The 24,029-nt window shown below is 42.9% G+C and overlaps 1 protein-coding gene across 2 annotated transcripts in view; it reads left to right on the forward strand.

Moving 5' to 3' along the window:
* Positions 1-24,029, forward strand: part of scaper (S-phase cyclin A-associated protein in the ER) — a 347,711-nt gene that overhangs the window by 135,896 nt on the left and 187,786 nt on the right. For both annotated transcript variants that reach the window (XM_038784220.1, XM_038784221.1), the window contains one exon: positions 6,251-6,387. In XM_038784220.1, coding sequence (XP_038640148.1) covers positions 6,251-6,387 — 137 coding nt within the window. The remainder of the gene's footprint in view (positions 1-6,250; positions 6,388-24,029) is intronic.

Genomic DNA, 24,029 nt, shown 5'->3' on the forward strand with positions numbered 1-24,029 from the left:
GAATGTAGGTCGGGGGGGTGGAGGGTAGAGGCCGGCCCGCCGATTTGGTGGGCCCCGATCACGGGACAGACCCCATCGAAGCCCCCCCCCCCCCGACCGTTTTGTGCAGAGATCCCGCCGGCAGCGACCAGGGGTGAACGGCGGCGGCGGGACTCTGTCGTATCCGCTCGGCCCATCCGGGCCGGAGAATCGGCAGCGCCGCGCCAAACAGCGCCGATTCTCCGCACCTAGGAGAATCGTGCGCAGCCGTTGTGGGGCGGTTGCGGCGATTCTCCGGCCCCGCACGGGGCTCGGAGAATCGCCCCCTACTTTTCCTGTATGACTATTTGCTTTATGCAATGGGGTGGAGCACAGAGCTGCTGTTCATAAACTTAAGGTCATTCAAAACTCTGCTCAGAATCACAGAAATGTTATGGCACGGGAGGAGGCTATTTGGCCCATCTTGTTGTCAATGTCCTAACTTGTACCATTCCCCTCTTCAAACGCACTCTCTTCTAAATCTGTGGTTCTTTCCTACATCTATCAAGCATTTCCACCATTGACTTGTTGCGATCAAATTACCTGATTATTGTGATATTATTGTTTTTTAAGTCACTTATCTTTGCAATACCAGACCCTGCATCAGTAGACTTGAGTATGTTGCACACACAGTGACTTTATTTTTAGAAACATGTGTTGCAGGGATTGAAAGGTTGCTTTTAGATCTGCGCAAACAATTGAATGCTGAGGTTAATTCTATCTGTTCACTATCACAAAGCTGTATTGCGACATGATATCATGTAGGTTTCATACGTTAATGTAATTCTTCAGTTTATGGATATATAATATGGATTTTTTACACTCACATAATGTTGGAAGACATTAGAGTGCAGGAACTTTATTACTTCAAAGATCCATAATTTTGGTGTGAAACATGTGCCGTTGAACTCTGATATCTTTCTCACAGGTTGACAAAAATTTTGTTTATAATTTAGAAGGGCTCCTCCAGAAGCTTTGCCAATTAATGCACTGCCTGATCTGGAACCAACAGGTTGAGATCAGGCAGATCTTGGGTTTGATTCCTAACATATTCTTACATTAGCCAACGTCGTTTTAAAAACAATCTTTGATGGGATGTGGGGATCGCTGACAAGGCCAGGATTTATTACCCATCCCTAATTCTCCTTGAACTCAGACGCTTGATAGATCATCTCAGGAGGCAATTAAGAGTCAACCAGATTGCTGTGGGCCTGGAGTCACATGTAGGTCAGACAGGATAAGGACGGCAGATTTCCTTCCCTAAACCGGATGGGATTTTACAACAATCGATGATAGTTTCATAGTCACCACTACTGGCTAGCTTTTAATTCCAAATTTGTTATAGACTAAATTCAAATTCCACCAGCTGCTCTGGTGGGATTTGAACCCATATGCCCAGAGGCTTAGACTGGACTTCGGGACTACTATTCCACTGACATTACCACCATATCATCACCACGGGACCTGGGCGTCGCAGGCTGTGCCAGCATTTATTGCCCATCCCTAATTGCCCTTGAGAGGGGGTTAAGAGTCATCCAGATTGCTGTAGGTCTGGGGTCACATGTAGGCCAGACAAGGTAAGAATGGCAGATATCCTTCCCTAAAGGACATTAGTGAGCCAGATGGGCTTCTACGACAATCGTCGTCATTAGACTTTTAATTCCAGATTTTTAGTGAGTTTAAATTCCATCACCTGCCGTCAGATCATCACCCTGGTCTCTGACTTACTAGTCCAGCGACAATACTTGGGGGCAGCACGGTAGCACAAGTGGATAGCACTGTGGCTTCACAGCGCCAGGGTCCCAGGTTCGATTCCCCGCTGGGCCACTGTCTGTGCGGAGTCTGCACGTTCTCCCCGTGTCTGCATAGATTTCCTCCCACAGTCCAAAGATGTGCAGGTTAGGTGGATTGGCCATGATAAATTGCCCTTAGTGACCAAAAAAGGTTAGGAGGGGTTATTGGGTTACGGGGATAGGGTGGAAGTGAGGGCTTAAGTGGGTCGGTGCAGACTCGATCGGCCGAATGGCCTCCTGCACTGTATGTTGTATGTTCTAATACCACATACCACCGTCTCCCCTCTTGTTGGAGCAGTGGCAAGGCACTAGAGTAGGGTGTCAGTGCCCCTAGGCCTTGGAGGAGAAATGAGCTCTGGTTTCCCATGCATGATCATGACCACTGCTTCTGTGGGTAAGGGATGAGGATGTCGGCTACATCCATGGAGAAATAGTATGGCGACAGTCATCAGACTTTCAAGCTATGGGTGAATTACTGGAGGAAAGTTGTTGGCTATGTCCAATCGCAAATTGAAAAAGGAGAAAAACAATTTTGGAAAAAATGGAAACTTTCATATTTTTGCATTTCATTTTCTTCCTCTCCCATTGCCAGCAGAGTTGTGGTGATTGGGTTTCAGGATGTCTTTCATTTTGATATCTTATAAATCTTACAGTTATGGCCTGGTGCTTTTTAAGCAGTTAATGAGTTAATTATTCAATACATTCAGTGCTTACAGCATTGTGTGTTATTTTTCCTGTAGGTTTGTTTTCATAGGACTGAGAGATGGCAGGAAGGCAGATGTATAATAAAATAATGTATCAGTGCATTTTAAAAGAAAAAATTACTTTGACTGCCTTTCCCCATCAATTCTGCATTAAATCATTCCGCTGTAGGCTTTCTTCAGAATCCATTTTACATTTTGTAGTATCCTATCAAACAAAACTCGTAAATGCAATAAGTCAAGCCCTGCTAGTTGAACAAAAAATATTGCCTCTCCATTTAATGCCTGCCAATTTATTTGGCAAATTTCAGAGTTCTAATTATTTTGAGTCTGTAAAAAACTGTGACCTTTTGTGTGAGGGTGAGAGAAACTATTAAATACTGAATTTATGCAATGCAATTTTGTTACCTTACGGAATATTCTTGCAAAATCAGCACAGTCGTGACAATTGTAACGCCAGCACATGTAGGTTCCCGCGAAGTGACATATGTTTGTATTCTTTTTTTTTTAAATTTAGATTACCCAATTATTTTTTCCAATTAAGGGACAATTTAGCGTGGCCAATCCACCTACTCTGCACATTTTGGGTTGTGGGGGCGAAACCCACGCAGACACGGGGAGAATGTGCAAACTCCACACGGACAGTGACCCAGAGCCGGGATCGAACCTGGGACCTCAGCGCCGTGAGGCGGTTGTGCTAACCACTAGGCCACCGTGCTGCCCTCATATGTTTGTATTCTGGCTTAGGTTCACTTCTCAACATTTGCACAAATGCTGATGAAATGCTATAAGGTACAATAATCTGCAACTCAGTGTACATAAGAAATGGAAAAAAGATTAGTTGTTGAAATAGCACCATAAAGTGTTGTGATCTGTTCCATCAAACTTCCCGCCCTCAGTTTCAAAGTTCCCTGTCTCTGCGCAGTGAGAATGTGGCGAGCAAAACCCCAACCATTTGCACGGGGCTGAAAGCAATTCGGACCAGTGTGAGGGTGATAAGCATCCAATAGCAGGTGAAGCACAAGTGTGCTCGGTTCCACCCTCATCCTCACAACCTTGGACATTGCCTCAAAGAAGGCTGTCCAGAACCTGATAAGTCTGGGGTATGCCCAGAACATGTGGGTGTGGTTGGCCGGGCCTCCCTGGCACCATTCGCATTTGTCCTCCACCTCCGGGAAGAACCTGCTCATTCGAGTTCCAGTTAGGTGCGCTCTGCGCGCCACCTCTAGCTGCATTTGGCTTAGCCGTGCGCATGTGGAGGTGGAGTTTGCCCTGTGCAGTGCTTCTCACCAGAGTACTCACCCTACTTCTATCCCTAATTCTTCCTCCCCTTTTTCCCTTGTTTCATTCAGCGGGGAGCGTGCCTCCTCCAGCAGTCGCCTATACAGTTCCTCTCCCTAAGTCGCCCACGCCTAACAGCATCTCTACCAGTGTGTCCCGGCGTCCGTGGGTACGTCGTCGTTTCCCTACGGAGGATGTTTTCGATATGTGTGTGTAGTCTGTCATCCATGTAAAAGTCACTAACTGTCAATGTCGCCCCGTCCTGCCTCCACCGTTTAAAGGTGGTATCCATTGTGGCTGTGCAAACTTGTGATTGCTACAGATGGGGGCCATGGTGGGCATTTCGGCCAGGCTGAAGTGTTGCCTTTGTTGGTTCCAGGCCCAGAGCGTGGCAATTACAACTTGGCTGGCAGGGCTGGGAACGCTGTTGTGGCAAGAGCAAGGAGGACTTCAGGACATTTCTGTTACCTGCAGAATTTGAAAAAAATCCATGAAATATATTAGTAATGGGAAATTTTAGTAGCTGAAATTCATTCAGATTTACAGCATCTGCAGCATTTTGGTTTTGTTAATTGTTGAAATGGGTTGTTAAAAATAGATCAGTCGGTTTGTGTACCAGTTATGGATAGTGTAAAGTTCTAGCCCATGGATATAACAGCAGTCATTATGTTGTGGCTCTTGACTAGTTTCTTGAGGTGTGAAAATATAAAGTTCATGATGACCGATGTGTCAGGAATTATGGACTACACTTATGCTCATCTTAATAGCTAATTGCAAGAGCAACAACTTATATTTATGTAACACCATTAACAGTAAAATGCGCCTAAATGCTTCATAGGACCGACTATCAAAATGTGCTAAAAGAGGTAAATTGTAGAACTGTGACATTAAAACTCTTGAAGCAAATTGGCCAATTATTGATCTTTCCCTGTACCTGGTGACAGGCACCTGAAGACAGATGGGCGGCACGGTAGCACAATGGTTAACACAGGACTCTAGGTTAGAGTCCCGCTTGGGTCACTGCCTGTGCAGAGTCTGCACATTCTCCCCGTGTCTGCGTGGGTTTCCTCCAGGTGCTGTGGTTTCCTCCCACAAGTCCTGAAAGACATGTTTGTTAGGTGAATTGGACATTCTGAATTCTCCCTCTGTGTACCCGAACAGGCGCCGGAATGTGGCGACTAGGGGATTTTCACAGTAACTTCATTGCAGTGTTAATGTAAGCCTACTTGTGACAATAAAGATTATTATTATTATTATGATAAAGAAAATAAATTAAAATGGGGCAATGTGCGGCTCAATGGAGATGGGGATTGCCTATTTGTTCCGGCTCTGAGGAAAGGCCCCAAGCATTGATTCCAGCTGAAGCGGCAATTTGCATGTACTTCTTTCAATTTAGTCTACTGTATTCACTAGTCACAGTGTGCTGTCCTCTACTAAGGGGAGACCAAAAGCAGGTTGGGTGATCACTTTGTGGGGCACTTCCATTCAGTTTACAAACATCTCTTATGCTAACATCTCTGCCCTTGGCCTGTTGAAGTGAAACTCAGCATAAGCTCGAGGAGTAACACCTCATCTTTTGATTAGGCATTTTACAGCCTTCCGGACACAACATTGAGTTCAACAATTTCAGATCATAAACTCTATTTCTCCATTTTGTTTCCATTTCTTTGCATATTTAAGGCTTTCTTTTGCTTCAGCGGCAGCCCCCCCCCCCCCCCACCACTGGGCACAGTTTTTATTTCTTTGTTTCTTATCTTGCCCCATCTCTTTGGCCCAGTAAGACTTCTATCATAGAATAGAATCGTAGAATCCACACTGAGCAGAAGGAGGCCATTTCGCTCATAAAGTCTGCACTGACCCTTCAAATGAGCACTCTACTACTTACATTTCCGCGACAACCCCAACCTGTCCTTGTAACCCAGAACCTAACCTGCACATCCCTGGACATTAAAGGGCAAGTTAGCATGGCCAATCCACCTAGCCTGCACACCTTTGGACTGTGGGAGGAAACCAGAACACCTGGAGGAAACGCACTCGGACATGGGGAGAAGGTACAAGCTCCGCAAAGACAGAGGCCGGAATTGAGTCTGGGTCCCTGACACTGTGAGGCAGCAGCTAATCACTGTGCCACCGTGCCGCCCCGTTCATCCAATCTCTCCTGTCTTCCACCTTTTCACAGACCCTTCTTTGTTCTTGACCCCCTTGTTCAAAACCTATTACATCTTTGACTTTTCCCAGTTCTGATGAAAGTTCATCAGCATTAACTCTGTTTCCAACTCCACAGATGCTACCAGACCTGCTTAATATTTCCAGCATTTTCTGTTTTTATTTCAGCTTCTAAAAGCTTTTTGCAAAAGTCCTAGGCGTGGCCCAGAGCTATACAGAATGGAACTCTTGAGTTTCACTGAAAGGCAAAGTTTGTCTCAGCGATTGATTATTCATACTTTTTTCCACCAGGAGCATCTATCCTGTAAGAAATACATTACGGACATTGTGACTGAGACCTGTGTACACCTAGAGACAACAAAGGATGCCGAAGAGAAGCAGAAAGTCAGAAAGAAGGCCAAGAAACTTCGCACACGCATGAACTCCAGGTAATGTCAGGCATCCTCTCCTTTATGCTTAAAAAAAACTTAATAGGCTCATTTAAAAAAAACATGAAGTTATTTGCTTCATGGGTTATCTTAAAAAAACACACTGATGAGCCTAATTTATAGCCACTTTCTGTGATTAGAAAAGAAAACTGAAAATCGATCTGGAGCCCTTGCTTTCACCTGTTAAGAGCTTTTCGTATAATTGGCTGCCAGTGCCTGGCCAAAACTACAGTTCCTTCCAGCATGCATTTGTATGTTTAAGTATGTGTAAACCATGCCTATTTTTCTTTCCAGCTATTGATTTTTAAATGAAGTATCAAAGAAAATCAATAGTAATCAACAAATAGAACGCAATACGCAGGAATGTCAAATCCCAGGTCTAGGGTTTAATTAATTTTGTTGGCTGTCACAACAAGGGAAAAAGTTGGAAATGCGCTGAAATATAAAGTGAGTTGTCAGACCTGTAGTTTGTCATGAGGTTTGAAAGTGACATTTGTGAATCGGCGTTGTGTGAAGTGTGTTGTTTTATCGTTGGCTGTCACCATCCCCCCCATTCTCCTGGAGATAGGGTGTCACCTGCTGTAGTTATTTTTGGTTTCAAACATTACTGTAGCAAATGACTTTGTATTATGTTACCCATGGACTAACAAGCGGATTCTCAACATGAAGTGGCAAATTAAGTTCAGAGTGAATTGCGACACATGCACCATACTTAAAACCTGTCAGTCCCTTTTTGTGTTGTCTCGTTTGGAATCATACATCACTCCCACTCTCTTGTGTTTAAGCATTGACAAATGAAACTTGGCCTTCTGAGCCTTCCTGTTGTTTGGTAGGCACACGCACCATATTATGTTTTAATCTGCATGCAGTGTCCTACTTGTTTCCTCATTCTGTTTTAGATTTGATTTTTTGACCCTGCCAAGTGTTTTTCTGCATCATGCTGGCTGAGAGAATAGGAAGGCAGGTGACCTGCTCCCAGGCACAGGCACTGCCTCCTTCACTATTGATCCAGTTGGCAGAAATTGGCCTCAAGATTTTTCTGAATTCTCTTTTTGCAAGTAAGAAGTCTTACAACACCAGGTTAAAGTCCAACAGGTTTGTTTCAAACACTGGCTTTCGGAGCGCAGCTCCTGAGGTTCACCCGAGGAAGGAGCAGTGCTCTGAAAGCTAGTGTTTGAAACAAACATGTTGGACTTTAACATGGTGTTGTAAGACTTCTTACTGTGCTCTTTCCCTGCAGCCATGATTTCCTCGAACCCATCACTCGTATCCCTTCTCATCGGAGCAGACATGCAGCTTCGCCATCTCGTCATCTATCACAAGTCCTCCCCCCTTTGCAGCTCCAGGTTATGCAGCGTGCAGTAAGCCACAATGATCTGTTAAGCAATGTACTGGAGTGCTCAGCCACATCTGCCCGGGCATCAGAACTGAATCTTTGTAATGCCTGTGGTCTGCTGGCCAATGCTTGGCTAACGGCCCCGAAAGCTAGTGTTTGAAACAAACCTGTTGGACTTTAACCTGGTGTTATAAGACTTCTTACTGTGCTCACCCCAGTCCAATGCCGGCATCATCTTTGGTGTTACAGGTAATCTTGAAATATTTTGTTTGGGCGCTTGTGGGTGTGAAATGGAACTGTCAGTCTTCTTTGCAGCACCATGCAAAGGTTGTTCCATACAAAATAATTATTCAGCAATGAAAGTCATTACGACACAGCAACTATCAAAGATAAGCAGAGGAGAAAGTCTAATCTGGGCTTTAAGTAAACTTAATGTACTGTAAAATCTGCAGTAGACGTTGCTTCTACTGGATACGTCATTCTCCTATTTTGCAATTGGGAAGTCGTGTAAACACTCAGATGGTTAAGTTGGAGTAGAAAGGTTTTAACTTCCAGATTGGATTTTGTGGTAGTTCATGCACTGCAAAGTATGCACTTAAGACCATCTGGTCAATATAAACTCAGATTGATGCGCTGAAAGCCTTCATCAGGGACAGCCATTAAATTGGTAAACTCAATAGAGGCTGATGTGGCAAAAATATCACATAGGTGCGGTAACAATTGATTTTCTGAGATTGGAAATCTCCCACACCTTGTTAGAAATCATAAAAAAATAAATAGGAATAGGAGTAGACCATTTTGTCTTTTCAAATGTGCTCCACCATTCAATACGATGATAGCAGATTATTTCTTCAACTCCGCCTTCCTGCGCTAACCTTGGTTCCCTTAGTATTCAAAAATCACTTGCCTTGAATACAGTTAAGAAGGACAGCCCTGTTTCAAAGATTCACAACCATTTGAGTAAGGAAACTTCCCCATTTTGATTCTAAATAACCCTTATTATGAGACTCTCCAGCCAGGGGTATCATCCTCCCAATGTTAACCTCCAAGCCCGTTACGAATCATCTCCACTCTTCACAACCTGGGAATGCTTGAAGCTGAAACCCAAATTAGATAGTGTTCAATTCCTCAGCATCCTATTGAGGATGTGGAAATGCCGGCGTTGGACTGGGGTGAGCACAGTAAGACTTCTTACAACACCAGGTTAAAGTCCAACAGGTTTGTTTCGAACCACTAGCTTTTCGAAGCGCAGCTCCTTCATCACCTACGGAAGGAGCTGCGCTTCGAAAGCTAGTGATTCGAAACAGACCTGTTGGACTTTAACCTCGTGTTGTAAGACTTCTTCTTATTGAGGAAGTTTACAAAAGCAGAAGTTAAATGCAAGTGTACTATAATCACCTTGGCCTCAGTTTGTAGAACTGTTGCATCTGAATCAGAACATTGTACAGTTCAATGCAGCACTGAGCAAGTGCTGTCTTGTTGGCATGACATACGAATTAAGCTCAGACTACATCAACCCGTCCAGGTGAGCACAAGATTTAGTGGCACCAGTCAAAAACAGGGATTTTTCTTATTTAAATAAATTTAAAGTGCCCAATTTTTTTTTTTTCCCAATTAAGGGGCAATTTAGTGTGGCCAATCCACTTACCCTGCATATCCTTTTGGGTTGTGGGGGTGAGACCCACGCAGACAGCAGGGATTTTTCAGGCCTACATTCCTATCTCAGCCAAAAAAAAATAAAAAATCAGATGAACTACTCATGTGTCTATTTGCTTTGTTGGATACTGCTGTGTGCAAAATGGATGCTATTTTGTTCACATAACCAACAGTCACTGCATCTCGGAAGGATTTCATTGGATGGAAAGACTTGCAGCCATCCTGAGATGTGATAGACTCTGTGGAGAGAAGTTACTTTTTTCATTATCCAAATTTCATTTTACTGTCTCTCTGATTATCTGTCAGAAGTATTGCCAGACAAAGCCTTAATCAGGATAATAGCACATTGCACAGACTAGTGACACCTTTAATATTTACAAATCAATCTTCCAGCTAAGAAATATTTGTGTTTTATAGTTACTCTTTGTTGTTTCATGTGGCTCGTTTCCCTACCAAGACCAACATTTAAGACTTTTAATTAACCACCTTGGGACATTCTCTCTCTGGAGAGTCTACTATATGATTTTTTTAAGTGATTTCCTAACAACGTACAGGCAGCATTCATTCATGTGTGGTCTTCCCGAAGGCAGGTCCTTGGCTCATTGTCTGCTGATTGTTCACCACGAGCCATTTTTCGTGGCCTTTCTGTCAGTGATGGTTTGCCATTAACTTCCAATCTCAGGGGCAGAGCGAGGAGGCAGATCCCCAGTCTGCCACAGGCAGAAAGGCAATAAAACCCATACTGTTGCCTTTATTCTGAACGCACACCAGTCAACTAGAAAGAGCTAGTTGAGTTCACCAGCCTCCTTCATGCAACGTTTTTAACTAAATCAGCAAAATGCAACAGTTGAGAAATTATTGGTCAGAAAGAAAGGATAGAAACCTGAGTGCAGGTAGAGTGACCCAGGGCTGAAACTCTACATTTAAATCATCATTGTTTCTATGTTGCTCAACTTCAAAAGCCCAGCCCCTACCAGGAGGACAGATGATTGTACGTCAGGACATCAAAGCAGCTTTTCTGTAAATTTGTCCTACCAATGATCTGTGTAATTATCATAGAATTTACAGTGCAGAAGGGGGTCATTCAGCCCATCGAGTCTGCACCGACCCTTAGAAAGAGCACCCCACTTAAGCCCATACTTCTAACCTATCCCTGTAACCCAGTAACCCCACCTAATCTTTTTGGATACTAAGGGCAATTTAGCATATCTAACCTGCACATCTTTGGACTGTGGGAGGAAACCGGAGCACCCGGAGGAAACCCATGCAGACACGGGGCGAACGTGCAGACTCCGCACAGATAGTGACCCTGCCAGGAATTGAACCTTGAACCCTAGAGCTCTGAAGCAACTGTGCTAACCACTGTGCTACCTTGCTGTAATGTAGTTATAGGCAGACTGCTCAATGTAGCACTCACTGACCCATACAAGCCAAAAGGTTGCAGGTTTGAATCCTAGTCTGCCGTTAGCTGATTTTACCTAACAAGCTACATATGGCTCAGGGCCTGTGTACTGTGGAGCGAGAATTCAGCTCCTATTGACTCGCCAGTTAGCAACTGTCGACTTTGATGGGCTGAATGGTGTATTTCTGTGGCAGCACTTGGTGACCCACCATGGAATTTGTGTGCGTGTGAGGTTGGGTGGGAACGAGATTGGTTATAGACCACAAAGTATTCCTTTGATGAGTTAATTCCCTGTCCGTCTACCCCTTTTTCTACTTGAAAATGATCCACCTATAAATGTCAATATCCTTTCAACTGCAGGGTTTCATCGGCTAGTTGATTTACGGCATCACCACATAGAAAAACGTTTAATAAAATAATCTTAAACTATCATAAAATGAAAAATGCACAATTGAAATGATTGATATAAAACAATTGCAGAAAACCTTGCACTGAGGATAAAACATCTATTGCCATTAATGCAAACACTAATATTAAAATTAGTTCAGAGCGCCAGCAGAGATCAGATGTGGCTCATTGATGGCTTATTTTATGTGCTTTTTGGTGTTTACATTAGTTTATGAAAAATGTAGGTCATTTTGACCCCTTGCTCCTAAAACCGGGAGACCATTAGAAGATTTAGAGGGTCATGCCTTGACCTTCAGTCCTGCAGGAACTATCTCATGGCTCAGCAAATGAAAAAAAGCACATCATAGATTTTTCTTATGAGATTAGGTTTGTCTTTAGAACTGAACTTGGGTTCCTTCATTAACTGGCCCTTTCATCGACGATTGAGTGAGTGAAATGTATTCACGATGAATAAATGTTTTGAGTGTATCAGTTTTTTTCAGGAAAAAGCCAGCAAAGAATTGTGCTGAGGACTTGTACAGACAGCCTGCATAGCGACATGATGCAAAATCACCGCTATATTTTTTTTGAGCTACAATATTTTTCTTCCCTTAAAAAAAATGCTCTCTGGTCAGTTAAGCAATGAAGACGTAATCTGCTTGACTGTTGTAACTATGATGTGAATGGCTAGTAGGGCTTTTCTTTCCTTCTAAATAGGAGGTTAGAATTTGCTCATTATGTACTGATATTGCAACCAAGATTCAAACTATATTGTCTTTATTCTCTGATATAGCACTGTTCTTGTTCTCTGTCCCCTCAGCTCCATGACTAGCTATTCCATACACCTTGTTATCTCCTACCATACTCCCAGAAGATGACTAAAATCCTTTCTCTTTGACATTGCTTCCCTCTTCCCTTTTAACTTATGTACTCCTCCTTTTGTCCCTTCACTCTTTAAAGGGTTTGAAAAACCTTTCTTCGTGTGGGGAGTATTATAATGTATACCACAGTGTACAAAGGCTAACATTCACAGAAGGAAATATGCCTGCTATGCAAAAGCCACGCGTGCTTTTCTGAATTTCCACAAAATAGTTGTCAATTTAGCTGAAGACACTGAGTAATGTTTGGTTGAATGTTGTGTAGATTTTCTTTCCTTGATTACAGAGTTGGATTAGTTGAAAATATAAAACACAGACTTGCCAAAATGCAAAATCCATCTGTTTTCAAGTGTCTAGCGTCTTGGCTGTTTGTTTCTTACTCTGTGTAAGTTATTTTTGAATGTTGTATACGTGTTCAAGTTGTTATTGGCCATGAGAGTACTGAAATCTTTGGGATTGTTTTAAGACTGTATGCAAACCAGCCATAGGGGTTCCAATGAAATCGCAAGCTGGAGAGTGAGGCTGAAGATGATTGTGAATTTTGAAATGGAAACTTGGTGACTCTTGGTCAGGAAGAAGAAACTATCAGCCTGGATTCCTCCACTGATATAATTTCCGATGAGCTCCAGTGAATTGGGTGTACTTGTGGTTGTTGAACGAGAATTGGGTATTGCTGCAATCATCTTGTCAATCGAATTGCCTGCTAAAGTTGCGGGGGGGAATGGCTCCAGAGAATGTCACTATTCCTGCGTACCTCCAGGAGAAGAGGAGAGAAAGCGGAATTATTATAGTTGATTGAACCCTTAGAATCGGTTATTGTCTCTTTTATCACTTGCCCCAAAATACTGGCAACTGTCATCAGCCTACGAGCCAAGATCACTCATTCTATTACAGGTGCAAACACAGGCTTTGCCAGAACTTAGCATGCCCTTTGTGCTCTTCAACTTCAATGTACAGGCTGAAAATCCCTTATCCGAAATGCTTGAGGCCGAGCGTGTATAGGATTTTGGAATTTTTCGGATTTCAGAATTAACGGCACAAGTGTGGCACGCATTGGAAACTGCGCACGTACGATGCGCGTTGGGAAATGCACATGTGCGGAACGTTGGGAACTGCACATGTGCGGCGTGCTCGGGGAAGAAATGGAGATTTGGGAATTTTTCGGTTTTCGGAATGTCGCATAAGGGGTGCTCTACTTGCAATATAAAGCGATTCAAAAATAGTTGTATGGCTTCTCTGTATTTTGTTCAAATTGTGCGTGTGTGCTTCTTTGGAGAATGTTGTCTTGCTTCCGGGCAGGGCCAGATTTTATTCTGTCAGCAGACTGAGACATCTGCTTTTGACAGGCTAGCCAGCCGCCTAGGTTGATGTTCTGTCGCATTTTAGCCGAGAGGTGGAGGGGGGGGGGGGGAAGAGATGATAACTAAAGGGACAAGTCATGATGAATTGAATATTATCAGCTCTGCTTGGCAGCTTTGTGATCTCACTGACCGCTAATATTTATAACCAGAAACCATTTAGCCAGAGCTGTTTGAAGAGTAATATATTGCCCAGCAATTGCACCAAGTTTAACCCCTGTCTTTATAAAACTGTCAGCATCTGAGACTGCAATATCTGATCCTCGGAAATAAACTGATGAACCACTGATGGAACATGTGTATAGAACAAAAGGACAACAATAAGAAACGCAAGGGTACAAAATTGGGGAGAAGCCCAGTGTGTTTGGGTATATTGTAACTACGTAAAAAAGTATATTTAGGTTATTAATACTTGTTGAATTAATAATCCATGCTGATGACTCCTGAGAACAAGAATGAAGTAAAAATATTGATCCAGTGCACATTGCTTGACAAAATGTATATTATCAATGTCTTACTGAAGAACCACTGCTGTGCCATAGCCTGATGGAAGCCAGGCATGTAGTTGCAGTCCTTACATGTTGAGCTCCTGTTTAAACACATACCCGAAACAGTCACCAATTGGAAGCCAGACATTTCCTCCGCAAGAACATTAAGCTCTTGTGATGGAAATTGGATTTTCTGCCTTTATTTTGTATAGTTTGAAGTAGCTGGAATTAGAACAGAGGCTGCTCATTTTTTTTATGAGGCCCTTTGCGGGAAAACAACTTGATAAATAAATTCCCTCAGATCATTCATTTGGGGCAATGTGTGATTTCCGATGTGCTCAGTGCATGAATGCAATGTGGTTTAAAAGATGAAATGCAATTGCAAGTCCTTCTCCCGTTACTATTTAAGACTTTAAAGAATTTAATGCTGTGGTTGCCTGATTGCTGAAAGAGAATTGTTTGAACTACCATGAAATACACATTATCATACAGGAGATTTACCATTGTCAAATTTTTTATTTATCAAGCTATAAAGTGGGATACGGTGAATGGAATTCCATCAGCTTAACCTCATATATGTTGCCGGAGACCATGATTGGCTTTTAAAGAATTTCCTGCAACAAGCTAGAAGACGATTAGATTCACCCTTTGAATAAATTAACCACTTCAATAATGTTATATAATATCTTGCCCGTGTCTTCACTTTCCTCTAACTTTTTACTTTTAAATAAATCCAGAGCTTTGATCTAGTTTCTAAGTGGCAAGCGAACATGGTGGATAATTCTGTGCTCGCACCAGTGAGCAGTTTGCTGCTACTGTATATGTTCGACCCAGACTATGCTAACCCAAACAGGGCAGTAAGTTTGTTTGCTTCTGAAAATTGTCATCTAGCTATTTACACAATTAAAGGTGTTGAGAGAGAGCTTGAAATTTAACACTCCTTTCTCAAAGCAATGTCGATCTTGGTTATGTGTTTCAGTGGAGCTCTCAAACACTCAATAGCATTCCCTTTCTTAGAGCCATAGATTTCCTACAGTGCAGAAGGAGGCATGGGATGGGATGAAAATAGAGGGATACAGACCCAGGAAGTGTAGAAGATTTTAGTTTAGACAGGCAGCATGGTCGGCACAGGCTTGGAGGGCTGAAGGGCCAGTTCCTATGCTGTACTTTTCTTTGTTCTTTTGAGGCCATTCGGCTCATAGAGTTTACCCCGACCCTCCGAAAGAGCACCCTACCTAGGCCCACTCCCCCGTCTATCCCTGTAACCCAATAACCCCACTTAACCTTTGGACACATGACCAATCCACATAACCCACACAACTTTGGACTGAGCGAAGAAACCGGAGCATACAGAGGAAACCCACGCAGAAACTGGGAGAATATCCAAACTCCACATAGACAGTCACCCAAGATTGGAATTGAACCCGGGTCCTTGGCACTGTGAGGCAGTAGTGCTAGCCACTGTGCCGTCCCCCTTGGATGGTGAACGACGATGAAACGGAACCAAAAATCCAGCTTCATCAGTATCTCTCAGGAAAGCTAGGTACAAATGGTGTCCCTGAGACAAGGGAGCAACAAATGGACTGAATCGATTGGTGAAGGATAGGCTGGTTGCAAAAGTGACCTGCGTGCCATGTTATTAATCTGACTGAGACTGATTCTTAAAAAGTTTAAAAGAATATTATTGGAAATGGCCACCTGATGAGGACATGTAAGACGGATCTAGGCAGCATTTCCAAAAGTAATTTGCTGTGTGAAAAGCAGCTCAAAATACTTAATTGGGTTTACCAAAGTATTACCATGCCAGATATTAACCGGGCAGATTCAGTCGTCCACATTTTGGGTTGTTGCTAAGTGAACTTATGATCCTCGGGGAACTCAAAATCATTGAGGAAATAACGATATAAATTGATAACCCAGTCCTACCTGTTGAAGTCTGTTCGCCCAGCAGATTTCCATTCTAACAGAAACGGAAGTTGTTTTACTGCATACATATTATGTCCCTCAGAAATATCCCATAGTACTTCCCATGCAATCAGTTACTTTGAAGTGCCACCATGACTGCTTTGTAGGTTAATGCAGCAGTTCATTTTGTACAGGGAGATGAGCTGTTTATCTTTTCTCTAGCGTTAGTTGAAGGAAGAATTTTGGTCAGGATATCAGGAAAACACTGCTCCTCAAATAGTGACGCAGGATCTATAAGAACAAGGGTTAAATATAAATACGTATCCTTGGGGCAGTACACTTCAGGAGCGTTGATGTGTCAGCCTAAATTGTGTTCTTAAATCCTGGAATGGATTTTGAATCAACAGCCTTCTAAGACCATAAGAGATGGGAAAACGAGATGGCCCCTCAATCCTGCTCCGCCGTTCAGTAGGATCATGGATGATTCAACGTTCCTCACATCCATTATCCTGCCCTTTTCCCATAATCCTTGATGTCCCTACTGATCAAGAATCTATCTATCTTAGCCTTAAATACACACGAGGACAGCTTTCTGTGGCAAAGATTCACAGCCCTCTGAGAGAAGAAATTCCTCCTCACCTCAGTCTTAAATTGGAGCCTCTTTATTCTGAGACTCTGCCCTCTGGTCTTACACTCTCCCATGAGGGGAAACATCCTCTCAGAATTTACCCTGTTAAAGCCCCCTAAGATTCCGACATGTTTCAATGAGATCACCTCTCATTCTTCTAAAGTTCAATGAATAGAGTCCCAACCTATTTAACCTTTGCTCATAAGACTCGCCCTCCATACTGGGGATCATCCCAGTGAACCTTCTCTGAATCGCCCACCAATGAAATAATATATTTCCTTAAATAAGGGGACAAAAACTGCTCACAGTGCTCCAGATGTGGTCTCACCAATACTGTGTACAATTGCAACAAGACTTCCCAGCTCTTGTACTCCAAGCCCCTTGAAATAAGGACCGACATTTCATTAGCCTTCCTGATTACCTGCTGCATCTGCGTGCTAGCTTTCTGTGTTTCATGTACAAGTATGCCCAAGTCCCTTTCTGTTGCAGTGTTCTGCAGTTTTTCTCCATTTAGATAATACTGTTCTTTTGTTCTTCCTTCCAAAAGGAGGTAGGCAGAAAGCGGGTAATTATAGGCCAGTGAGCATAACTTCGGTAGTAGGGAAGATGGAATCTATCATCAAGGAAGAAATAGTTAGGCATCTGGATGGAAATTGTCCCATTGGGCAGACGCAGCATGGGTTCATAAAGGGCAGGTCATGCCTAACTAATTTAGTGGAATTTTTTGAGGAAATTACAGTGCAGTAGATAACGGGGAGCCAATGGATGTGGTATATCTGGATTTCCAGAAAGCCTTTGACGAGGTGCCACACAAAAGTTTGCTGCATAAGATAAAGATGCATGGCATTAAGGGTAAAGTAGTAGCATGGATAGAGGATTGGTTAATTAATAGAAAGCAAAGAGTGGGGATTAATGGGTGTTTCTCTAGCTAGTGGTGTCTCTCAGGGATCCGTGTTGGGCCCACAATTGTTCACAATTTACATAGATGATTTGGAGTTGGGGACCAAGGGCATTGTGTCCAAGTTTGCAGACGACGCTAAGATGAGTGGTAAAGCAAAAAGTGCAGAGGATACCGGAAGTCTGCGGAGAGATTTGGATAGGTTAAGTGAATGGGCTAGGGTCTGGCAGATGGAATACAATATTCACAAATGTGAGGTTATCCATTTTGGTAGGAATAACAGCAAAAGGGATTATTATTTAAATGATAAAATATTAAAACATACTGCTGTGCAGAGAGACCTGGGTGTGGTTTACAGGTGCAACAGGTAATTAAGAAGGCGAATGGAATTTTGTCCTTCATTTCTAGAGGGATGGAGTTTAAAACTAGGGAGGTTATGTTGCAATTGTACAAGGTGTTAGTGAGGCCACACCTGGAGTATTGTGTTCAGTTTTGGTCTCCTTACCTGAGAAAGGATGAACTGGCGCTGAAGGGTGTGCAGAGGAGATTCACTAGGTTAATCCTAGAGCTGAAGGGGTTGGATTACGAGGAGAGGTTGAGTAGACTGGGACTGTCCTCGTTGGAAATTAGAAGGATGAGAGGGGATCTTATAGAAACATATAAAATTATGAAGGGAATAGATAGGATAGATGAGGGGAGGTTGTTTCCACTGGCGGGTGAAAGCAGAACTAGGGAGCATAGCCTCAAAATAAGGGGAAGTAGATTTAGGACTGAGTTTAGGAGGAACTTCTTCACCCAAAGGGTTGTGAATCTATGGAATTCCTTGCCCAGTGAAGCAGTTGAGGCTCCTTCATTGAATGTTTTTCAGATAAAGATAGATAGTTTTTTGAAGAATAAAGGGATTAAGGGTTATTGTGTTCAGGCTGGAAAGTGGAGCTGAGTCCACAAAAGATCAGCCATGATCTCATTGAATGGCGGAGCAGGCTCGAGGGGCCAGATGGCCTACTCCTGCTCCTGGTTCTTATGTTCTTATGTAAAATGAACAACTTCCCATTTTCCCATTTTATACTCTATTTGCCAACTTTTGGCCCACTTAACCTATCAATATCTGTTTGCAAAATGTTTGTATCCCTCTTGCAGCTTGCCTTTTTACCTATTTTTCTGCCGTCTGCAAATTTAACTACAGTGCATTCAGTTCCTTCCTCCAGGTCGTTAATATAAATTGTAAACAGTTGCGGTCCTAGCACTGATCCCTGTGGAACCACACTGACTGCAGGTCACCAACCTGAAAAAGAAATCCTTACCGCCACTTACTCTTTCCTACCTGTTAGTCAATTCCCTATCCATGCCAATATACTACTTCCAACACCATGGACTCTTATCTTATGACTTAATCTGTTGTGAGGTACCTTGTCGAATGCCTTCTGGAAGTCCAAATATAACACATGTGCAGCACGGTAGCACAAGTGGATAGCACTGTGGCTTCAGATGCCAGGGTCCCAGGTTTGATTCCCCGCTGGGTCACTGTCTGTGCGGAGTCTGCATGTTCTCCCCGTGTCTGTGTGGGTTTCCTCCGGGTGCTCCCGTTTCCTCCCACAGTCCAAAGACGTGCAGGCTAGGTGGATTGGCCATGATAAATTGCCCTTAGTAACTAAAAAGGTTAGGAGGGATTATTGGGTTACGAGGATAGGGTGGAAGTGAGGGCTTAAGTGGGTCGGTGCAGACTCGATGGGCTGAATGGCCTCCTTCTGCACTATGTTCTATGTTCTAACATCTACTGGTTCCCCTCTATCCACCCGGATTGAGACTTCCTGAAAAAATCTAATAAATTAGACATGATTTCCCTTTCATGAACCATGCTCTCTCTTGACTATCTTTTTAGTCCTCCCTTGCTGGATTCTGAATTTGTCCCAGTCTTCGGGACTATCATTGACTTTTGCCTCCTTATATGTTTTTCTTTCAACTAAATACTCTCCTTAACCTCTTTGGTTAGCCATGGTTGGTTCATACCTCTCAGAATTGTTCCTCTTAACTGGGATATATTTTTGCTGAGATACACGAATTACCTCCTTAAATGTCTGCCACTGCTTGTTTCCTGTCTTTCCTGCTAATCTATCCGTCCAGTCTCCTTTAGCTAACTCTATCCTCGTTTCATTGTAATTCCCTTTATTTACGTTAAACACAGTTGTTTCCAACCCAAATTTCTCTTTCTCTAACCGAATATGAAATTCCAGCATGTTGTGATCACTATTTCCCAGGGAATCTTTTACTCTGAGGTCATTTATGAAACCTGCCTCATTGCCCATTACCAGATCCAAGATAGCCTGTTCCCTGGTTGGCTCCATGACATATTGCTCCAGGAAACTATCCCTAATGCATTCTATGAATTCGTTGTCGTAGCAAGTGTTCCAACTTGATTAACCCAATCAACATAAAGATTAAAATCACCCATAATTATTGCTCTATTTTTACATGTTCCTCCTATTTGTTGATTTGTACCCTTTCCTCCAACGTGGCTATTGATTGGGGGTCTAAACATTACTCCTACCAATGACTTCTTTCCCTTGCTTTTCTTTTACCCCCAGCTAAATCATCCAAGTCTAGATTGTTTCTCGCATCTGCCCTCGTTTAATCTCTTATTAAGGGTACCACCGCACCACCTTTTCCTTTCCTTCTGTTCTTCTAAAAGGTCAAATATCCCTGAACGTTAAGTTCCCAGTTTTTTTATCTCCTTGTAACCATGTCTCCGTAATGGTTATGAGCTCATATCCATTTACCTTGATTTGCACCGTCAGTTCGTCTACCTTATTCCAAATGCTTTGCGCATTAAGATACAAAGCCTTTAGGCTTGCCTTTTTAAATCATCCTAACTGTTCTTTATACTCTGGCCCTATTTGCCTCTCACCCTGGATTATGCTGACTTCCGTTTTTGCATTTTACTGTTCTTTTATTACTGTCCTTGTGTCTCTGTCCCTTATCACCTTAGGTTCCTATCCTTTTGCTGTTCTTGTTTAAACTCTCCCCAACCACAGCAAACACTCGTCCTAGGACATCAGTCCAGGTCCTGCCATGGGGTAACCCGCCCAATTTATACTGGTCCCACCTCCCACAGAACTGGTCCCAGTTCCAAAACCCTCCCCCTTGTATCATCTTGGAAGCATGAGTACCACCAAACGGAGCCAACCTGATCACTAATAATAACCACCCGAATGCCCTAACAGTAATGTAACTGCACCCTATGATTATATGGTCTTGAATGGGCCATGTCTCTAATCAGTGTGAATGATGTCACTAGCTTAAAGTCTAACTGGAGGCTGGAGAAAATGATTGCTGAAGGTGAGGAAATGGCGTGTGAGTGTATGTGAATGAGAATTGTGTACCGAACAAAGATTTTCTTTAAAAATGCATTGCATTGGCTGGTGGTGTTTTTGATGGGAGAGGGCAAAGTAAAAGTAACATGAAAAATGTTGTGCAGTGTTGAGAACTGGGTAAAGGCACAGAAATAGAGGTTTTGTAAAAGGAATGTTGGTTGTCTGCTAGGAGGACAGAGTGCCCAACATTAGAAGTAGTAGTAGCAGCAGCAGATTATGCAATGGTGAGACAACTGACCACGCTGTCCTGTACGGATGTTTCTCTGACATTAAAGTTTGTGTCTAGAACAAACTTTTGAATAACTGCGTAAGTGTGATCTTATACCTGTGTGATTATTCCTGCTGATGCTGCAAATGTACAGCATAAATAAAACAAAATGCACAGCATAAATAAGACTAATTTCAAAACCGCCCCTGTTGGGTGTCTTCGCCACCGTGAACATACCTTTATAATAAGGGCTTTTGCTTTCCCCTTCTCCTTCAGTCCCAGGCCCCTACCAATCCCCACAGACCACCTGCTTGCTTTTTCCTGTAAATCCTGAAAGGGCAATTACATGGTAACTCTTGAATCTTGACCATGGATCTGTGCCTTAGGCTTCAGGTTCTCATTTGTCTTTATCCTGAATTAATAAGATGAACTAGATGTACTTGGTGATTTGATGTGTCGCTATCTGTAGTTAAACTCAGTCTGGTGACAGGGGTCGTGGTCTCGCAGGGTCACCAAAAGGGCGTGATCCTTCTGTCGCCTTATTAAAAAGAGCTGTTAAATCTGACACCGGTCATTAGCTTTGTGACATACTATCGCGTTTTTCACTGCCGTGCTCCGTTTGCCCGTTTTGCACTAATCAATACTGTAAAGTGTGAGTGATACATCGAGAATACCTTTCAGTGAATTACAAGGTAATGATTCAATCACAGGGTTCAGATTACGTCATAAACTGCAGCAGAAAAACATGAGTGGTTTGTTATCCCTCTGATATTTTACTAAATTCATTTGATTTACTTAATATAGTCAGATTTCACATTTGCTGATATCAGTTTGCTGATAATCATTTTGATAATGATGTCACTGCTGCATTAGCATGTTTCTTTTTTAAATATGAGATGCATGAATACCTGTATATGGAATTATTCTATATATAATCTATAATAATAATTCTATATATAATCACAGTGCTTTGACCAAAATCCAGAAGTCCCAGGAAGTGCAATGCGTAGTGTTCCAATGCAGTTCTAAGAGTTTGCTATACTGTCAAATAGTCCCATTGTCCCTTGGTTCAGGTGGATACTAAAGATCCTGTGGCCTGGCCAACATTCTCCCTTCACAAATGCTCCCCCAAAAGCTGCTTTTATATTGGTTTTAGGGAGAAGCTTCTGAAGATCAGATGACAGGACAAAATAACCAAACACTGAGGCGCCCACCTGAGTTAACAGGCCAAGCGTCCACAACATATTGAATCACAATGCTGGTCACAAAGTTCTTTGTGGCTAGTCTTAAAAGGCCTGCTCTGGAGCAGTCTGTGGCTAGTCTTAAAGCCACGTTTACTCTGGAGCTGCCACCTGCTACATGAAAACCATATCCACGGAGCCATTTGGAAAAAATCAATATGAACATAGTTATGGGTTTGGACCAGAACCCAACCATTTGCATTTGATAAAACAGTGAGGAAATGTTACTGTACCACAAGACTGATAACACTATAACACTAACCAAAGATAGCTTTTATATTAAAATAAACATTAATTTGAGCAGAGAATTACAAAGAAGAAAGAAAAGTACAGCACAGGAACAGGCCCTTCGGCCCTCCATGCCTGCGCCGACCATGCTGCCCGTCTAAACTAAAATCTTCTACACTACCAGGATCCGTATCCCTCTATTCCCATTCTATTCATGTATTTGTCAAGATGCCCCCTATCATTCCTGCAAACAGCACCTCCTCAGGCAGCGGGTTCCAGGCACCCACTGCCCTCCGTGTAAAAAAAAACTTGCCTCGTACATCTCCTCTAAACCTCGCCCCTCGCATCTTAAACCTATGCCCCCTAGTAATTGACCCGTCTACCCTGGGAAAATATCTCTGACTATCCACTCTGTCTATGCCCCTCATAATTTTGTAGACCTCTATCAGGCCGTCCCTCAACCTCCTTCGTTCCAGTGAGAAGAAACCAAGTTTATTCAACCTATCCTCATAGCTAATGCCCTCCATACCAGGCAACATCCCGGTAAATCTCTTCTGCACCTTTTCTAAAGCCTCCACATCCTTCTGGTAGTGCGGCGACCAGAATTGAACACTATACTCCAGTGTGGACTAACTAAGGTTGTAATTAAGACCATTAGGAACAAAGAAATGGCTTTACATTTAACAGTGTAAGATCACCTGAGGAAGGAGCAGTGCTCCGAAAGCTCGTGTTTGAAACAAACCTGTTGGACTTTAACCTGGTGTTGTGAGACTTCTTACTGTGTTCAGAAAGACATTAACTGGAAGTCATCCTAGTGCATCAAAGATCCTTTATGCTTTTATTTTATTAATATCTTCTTTACCTTTCCACCATTCCTTTCCCCTCTGTTGTTTGTCTGTGCGTGTGTAGAGAGTGGGGGCAGCTAGAAGTGGGGTTGGGGGGAGGGTTGAAGTTGGGAAAGGGGTATTAGATAGTTACATTTTCATGTCAGTTTAGTTATCATACTGCACAGAATTAAAGTTGCAACCTGGTGACTGTAGTTTAATTGGCTTATCCAAGGACCTCAGTTATTTTAAATAACATCTAATTTCATCTATTTTTCGACTCCGGACAAAGTGTGGCTTGATTTGACCGCACACTAGCCCAGGGTTTTGTGACAACAGTTACGACATCTTAACTTGCTTCCTGAAACCTGCCTTTACGTTCCAGTTAAGCAAAAGAATTTTTTTTTTCAACTATTAGAGTGTTTGGTTTGGTTGTATATTTTCAATAAGTGGAATAAATTCCAACCTTTGCTACGATATATTAGCATTATTTTCATGGGCTAGTGCTTAACAGAAAAGGGTAACAATGAATGGGCGGCACGGTAGCACAATGATTAGCACAGTTGCTTCACAGTGCCAGGGTCCCTGGTTCGATTCCCGGCTTGGGTCACTGTCTGTGTGGAGTCTGCACGTTCTCCGTGTGTGTGTGTGGGTTTCCTCCGGTTGCTCTGGTTTCCTCCCACAGTTCAAAGATGTGTAGGTTAGGTGGATTGGCCATGTAAAAATTGCCCTGAGGTTAGGTAGGGTTGCTGGGTTATGGGAAAGGGTGGAAGTGCGGTCTTAAGTAGAGTGCTCTTTCCAAGAGCCAGTGCAGACTCGATGGGCCAAATGGCC

The sequence above is a fragment of the Scyliorhinus canicula genome, chromosome 24, assembly GCF_902713615.1.
Source record: "Scyliorhinus canicula chromosome 24, sScyCan1.1, whole genome shotgun sequence".
NCBI classification, from domain to species: domain Eukaryota; kingdom Metazoa; phylum Chordata; class Chondrichthyes; order Carcharhiniformes; family Scyliorhinidae; genus Scyliorhinus; species Scyliorhinus canicula.